Source organism: Rutilus rutilus (genome assembly GCF_951802725.1).
Source record: "Rutilus rutilus genome assembly, chromosome: 12".
Lineage (NCBI taxonomy): Eukaryota > Metazoa > Chordata > Actinopteri > Cypriniformes > Leuciscidae > Rutilus > Rutilus rutilus.
Genome location: NC_140217.1, coordinates 11,705,244 through 11,711,243, shown reverse-complemented (window position 1 = coordinate 11,711,243; position 6,000 = coordinate 11,705,244). Strand labels below are relative to the sequence as shown.

General features: G+C 42.1%; 1 protein-coding gene across 3 annotated transcripts in view; it reads right to left on the bottom strand.

The window, feature by feature from the left end:
- Window positions 1–3,037: 3,037 nt before the first annotated feature.
- The window catches only part of drc11 (dynein regulatory complex subunit 11), a 42,817-nt gene continuing 39,854 nt past the window's right edge, over window positions 3,038–6,000 (bottom strand). For all 3 annotated transcript variants that reach the window (XM_084425359.1, XM_084425358.1, XM_084425360.1), the window contains exons 16-19: window positions 5,171–5,257; window positions 4,296–4,473; window positions 3,883–4,121; window positions 3,038–3,781 (exon numbers count right to left, since the gene is read on the bottom strand). In XM_084425359.1, coding sequence (XP_084281485.1) covers window positions 3,626–3,781; window positions 3,883–4,121; window positions 4,296–4,473; window positions 5,171–5,257 — 660 coding nt within the window. In that variant the 3' untranslated portion in view covers window positions 3,038–3,625. The remainder of the gene's footprint in view (window positions 3,782–3,882; window positions 4,122–4,295; window positions 4,474–5,170; window positions 5,258–6,000) is intronic.

The following is a 6,000-nucleotide window of genomic DNA, read 5'->3' as shown; positions in this document are numbered from 1 at the left end:
TGACGAAGGCTTCTTTAAGGACCAAGAACGCGTTGGTGGCTTCAGGGTTCCAGGACAGAGACTTGGGCCGGTTTTTGAGGAGTCTCGTAAGGGGGGAACTGAGAAGACTGTAGTTGAGGATGAATCGGCGGTAGAAATTGGCAAATCCAAGGAATTTTTGGAGTTCTTTGACGGTGACGGGTTGGGGCCAGGTCCGGATGGCTTCCACCTTCCTCTGGTCCATCTGGATGCCTCGTTGGTCTATGATGTAACCGAGGAACTGGACAGTGAATGTGTGGAACTCACACTTCTCCAGCTTTAGGTAGATATGGTGTTCCCTGAGACGTTGGAGGACCTGCTTCATGTGTTGGCGTGTTCTGCTAAGTTACGGGAGTATATCAGGATGCCGTCGATATAGACTATGATAAACCTTTGAAGGAAATACCTCGGAATACCTCGTTCATGTAGCCCTGGAAGACTGAAGGTGAATTGGACAGGCCGTAGGGCATGACCTGATACTCATAATGCCAGGAAGGGGGTCACGAAGGCCGTCTTCCATTCGTCACCCTTGCGGATGCGGATTAGATTGTAGGCGCTCCACAGGTCCAGCTTGGAGAAGATACGAGCTCCACGTAGCTGTTCCAAGGCTGCTGGGACCAGAGGAAGAGGATAGCTGTACTTGATGGTTTGGGAGTTGAGGATCCGGTAGTCAATGCACGGCCGCAAGCCTCCATCCTTCTTAGCCACAAAGAAGAAGCTGGAAGCGGCAGGGGATGTTGAAGGTTGAATGAATTCCTGTCGGAGTGCCTCTTGGATGTATTCCTCCATGGTCTTCTGCTCTGGGATGGACAAAGGGTAGACTCAACCCTTGGGTAGAGTCGCCCCAGGGAGCAGGTCGATGGCACAGTCCCATGGCCGATGTGGTGGTAATTGGGTTGCCGACCGCTTGCTGAACACATCCTGGAACGCCTGGTATTCAGGAGGAATCTCCACCTTGTTGTCGGTCTCAGGACTCTTAATGGTGGTGGAGTTTAGGGAGATGAAGGTAGATGAGACATCAGAGCTGATATGAGAAGGAGGATGAGGAATCTTGGTGACGGGAGCCAGGCATCCATGGTGGCAGGATTCTCCCCACTGGAGGATCTCACCGGTGTTCCAATTGATCCGGGGTTCATGTTGGAGCATCCACGGGCGTCCCAGGATAATGTCAGCGGTGGATCCTTCCACCACCAAGAACGAGATCTTCTCCGAATGCAGGCAGCCGATGTGGAGCGTCATGGTGGGGGAGAAGTGACTGATGCCACGACCCAGCGGCTTTCCCAGGATGGTATGTATTTTTAGGTTCTGGGCACAGCGTTTCCTCTTGACATTGAGCCTCTGAAGGAGGTGGTGAGAGATGAAGTTGCTCGCTGAGCCGGAGTCGATGAGAGCTTGTGCTGGAACAGTGGAGCAGGAAGTTATAATTTATACTGTGGTACGGGTTAGAGAGGCAATCTTAGGTGGAAGTTGGATAGCACTCACCATTGGGCATGGGGGTCGAATGGGACAGTTGGACATGACATGTCCTTCTCCCCCACAGTACAGACAAAGATGGTTAGATAATCTTCTTTGACGCTCCGCATGATTGAGATGGTATGAGTCTACCTGCATCGGTTCTGGTGTTGGAAGGGCGACAGATGGTACCGGAGGAGGAGGATGGAGAGCGGATTGAGGCAGTGAGCAAGCTGAGAGGCATTGGGAGACTCAAATGGTCTTTTGGATGAAATTCTCTAATCTCATACAATCATCGTGGATCACCATCAGTTGATGAATATCAGTATTAAGACCTTGATGATAGGCAGTGAGGAGGGCAGTTTCGTTCCATCCGCTTGCAGCTGGGAGTGATGAGTAGGAACTGACAGATTGATTACCTTGACGAAGTTGAAAAAGTTGATCATGAACTGAGAGAGTGTATGTGGTTTGGCCGAAGACTTCTTTGAAGTGAAGTAGGAAGGCAGACAATGAGTTTGTGACTGGAGCGTTAGCTTGCCATAACAATTGAGCCCACTGAAGAGCGCGTCCGGAGAGGAGAGAGATCACAAAGGCGACGTGTGCTTGATCTGTGGAAAAGAGATGAGGTTGCATTTCGAAATGGAGATTACACTGCAATATAAACCCGCTGCAATCCTCCGCCTCAACGCTGTATGTCGCTGGTTGGGCTATGGGACCGGCAGAGGCAGCAGGTGAGGAAGTGGTTGATGACGGAAGGAGTGATTGTCGTACAGTGTGAAGCAGTTCAGCGAAGGGATCTGTAGTGCCCGTGCTTGTGCTCTGCATGTTTGGTGGTCTGGTCTTCTGTCACAATCAGAAGAGGACAGACAAGGTTTAGGTGAATATAAAAAGTTTATTTTAGTGCAGAGGGAGAGAAATGCAGGGAAGGAATGCAGATGCGATGATAATAGATCGTAGATATGGTGAAGACTAGCTGAATGGAATGATGAATGTCTTTGCAGGCTGAAGAGGATGAGTAGAACCAGGGTAATGAAGATCGGCAATGACGGGAAGAACGGGACTTCAGGTAAGTAGACAAAAATGAAGATAACTCGGGTGAGCAGTCTGTGGCGCTTGTCATAGACGAGACCAGACACGGAAGGGAAGGGATCGGTGAAAAATAAAGGGTGTGTGATGATGAGGTGCAGGTGATCAGAATTCAGGTGATAATGATCGAGTGGGCAGAGTGTCGTGATCTGGTGTTGATGGTTGGATAGTTGGTTCCGTTGACTCCGTGACAGTTCAAAGGTATTTTGTCTTCATTTTAAACTGGATATCTATTTTTTTTTTATAAATTAAAACCTAACACATTTCTTTTTCCGAAAAGGTTTTTTTTTTTTTTTTTTTTTGCATGCAAAGTGTGCTCGTACTGTTTTTCTCTAAAATAATTGCACCTGGTTTCTATACCATATATTGTTATCCAATGCAATTACATTTATACATTTTTAAGTTTACAAACATGTTTATGGCCTACTGTATCAGAGTCTGAATGCGCATCATTTCGGGACATTGGCAAGAGAGAAGATTTCAGGTTCATGTTTTGTCCTTTAATGGCTGTCTGGCTTCAATTCAGGTTCAACAATGACATTTTAATAGATCAAATTATAAAGTAAAGCAAAATAAATATTAAACAACACACCCATCTTTGTAATTCCTCTCTGCACAGTGATAAAGTTGAAGGTAATCCAATCTAAACAGTTTGGGACAGTGTCCAAGCTATTGTATAAATTGTGAGAAGCTTCAGTTGTTAGAGGTATAATATTTTATGTTCTCAGTACTAAAAGGGTCTACTAGTCTGACTCTATCATCGCAAAACTATTTTTTTCCCCCAATGGGGAATTCCTAATTCAAGTAAGAAATATCATAATTAGCCAAAAACACACATGATACTTAGAAAGCACACAGATGAAAACCAAGATAATCCAAACTGGTTCTGGAATGAGTAGAATTAATTAGTAGAAGAGTTTTTTCCAAAACAAAACAAAACAAACAAAAAATTCCATAAAAAAGTACTAGTTGAGAAACAATGGAAAGGATTTAACACTGAAGTAGACTTTTCATTGGGAGATGTACTGATGCTCTCTGCTGGCCAGAAGATGAACTGCAATTGTATTTTTCACTTCTTTTTCTTTCTCTTTTTATTCTTCCCCTCCTTCCCTTTTGTTTGTAATTTTCCTCCTTTTGTTTTCCCTTTCTTGAGATCTGCCTCCTCCTCACTAGCCCTGGCCGCTCGTGCCCTTTTTTTGCCCAGAGGTGTCCGGCTGTACCACGTCTATCAATGCAGAAAATACAAACATAATCTACAGTCAGTATGCATACGTATAGCTGGGTTCAACACATGCGCCCCTCCAGAAAGCATCCTAAAAAACTGACCTTAAAGGACTCCTCCTCTTCTTTGTAGACCGGGTCTAGCCTTGCAAGAGGTGGGATGAACTCCACAGCAGTGAGGGGTCTTTTGGTCTGCTGGTTGAGGCGGTGAGAGTTTAGGACAGTTTGGATCGCCTGAAGAATGTGCCCCTGAGTGTAACCATCTGTAACTTTAGCTAGAGAGCTCAGGTCCAGCTTAGGGCCCAACTGAGCACCACCTGCTTGGAGCAGCTCCTTCCACAGAGCTAAACATAAAAGATAAATGAATATACACAATAATCTAGATTTAAAAAAAAAGACATGATGTATAGAAATGCAAACTGTAATTATAAAGAACGATAAATGTGTTAATAACTTAAAATGTGAAATCGATTTCAGTATGAAACTTATATTAAACACAAACATAGATGATTACTTACTAAATCTTGAAGCATAATCTGGTCTAGGGATCAAAATGATCTTCTTGTAAACTTTACAGAGAGGTTTGATGTCTGCATCAAAAGGTCTGCGTGTCGTTCCCACCACTAACACACGGTCCTCTGGTTTAATAGATTTTAGGACCTTCGGCAGGTTTTTCTTTAGTCTTTTGGGTTCCATCTAGAAATGAAAAGAATTAAGAAACAGCTGAGCTGGAGTCCTGCATGGATGACACATTTTTGTACACAATTTTAGCACTTCCATCGTCCCAATTCTTGTCAATGTTTTTTTTTGTTTTGTTAAATGCTTGAAATATGGTCTGTGGTTAACACAAGCTTAAGATATTTCCATGTTTTATTCTATGACATCAATAATACCCAATGATATGTGAAACGGCAGTTGTTAATTACAAGTGGCTAAATGGGACTACAGAGGTTGTCGGGACATTAAACGTCATCATTCGAACAGGTAAACTCATCTACTTGCAAGTTCCCTTTCACAGCCTCATTGTGTTTATAAGCACGTTCTTGCAAACTATTCTAACTCAAACTTTGAGGAAAAATGTTTTCAAATTAAGGCTGAAAGAGTTGTTGGAAGCGCAATGGAACAAAACATGCAAGAATCATAAACTTTCATAACTGCAGCAACACTCATGTTAGCACAGTATATCTACATCTTTAACCACAAGAGGACAGCAGAATCCACCACCTCACAGTGACAATGGCTTTAAAAAATAGCTTTTTACTTTATATTCACTGGATTTTGTGAATGAAGGGCTAAACAAATGAAGAATAACATCACAGTTTATGGTCTGGTATTAGACTTGTATGTATGTTTATTTAGTAAGTGTTCTAATGACTGTGAGTGTGCGACAAACCTCTTTCTCCAGCTTTGGAACTTTCTTGTAGAATGTTTTCTCAGCGTCGCCAATCCAAATGACTGAGGGCTGCAGCTGGCGAGCCACCTGCCAAAACACGACAATGTTCCTCCAACACAAGCCAAACGGTAAAACAACCCAAACAATCATCAGCTCACACAAACAATCACTTATCAGCCAGAGCAAAAACAACACTGACGGTAATCAACACTGCCTTTAAAAAAAATGGTACCACATTAGTGAAGTGAGTGCATGCTTTAATATTATTTGACTGAAAACAATGCCTTCAGTTCACTAATGTTTAACAGTAATTTCTGTAAACCCCACAGACTCCCACAAATTACGTTCCTGCAAATTATGTTTCTGATCAAAAACATGCAGACCATTTGCCCACTTAAGCACAAACACCCCATGTACCACAATTTTGTTTATACAGAAATTCTATAAAATACTACTAAAACTAATACATACATAAAAAAAAACAAAAAAACATTTTACACAGTAGCTAAAATCAAAAACAAAAAATATATATTGCAAATATTTAGCCTATCTGGATGCATTTAACAATTGAGAGTGTTCTATGGGGTCTGTGGAAAATTTGAGACATAAAATATTGAAATATTGTGTTATTATTATGTATTCTCTTTTTCTAGGACTGTTGCTGTATAAATGTGTAAAATTGGTCTGGAGGAATACATTTTTAAAGAAAAAAATGCTATACAACTAAATGAAATGAAAATGAATTGAATTGAAAGTGAAAAGTTTCTATTTTGGTTTATACATCTAAAAGAAGATGCACGTCAATATTTTCTAGATAATATTTTAGCGAA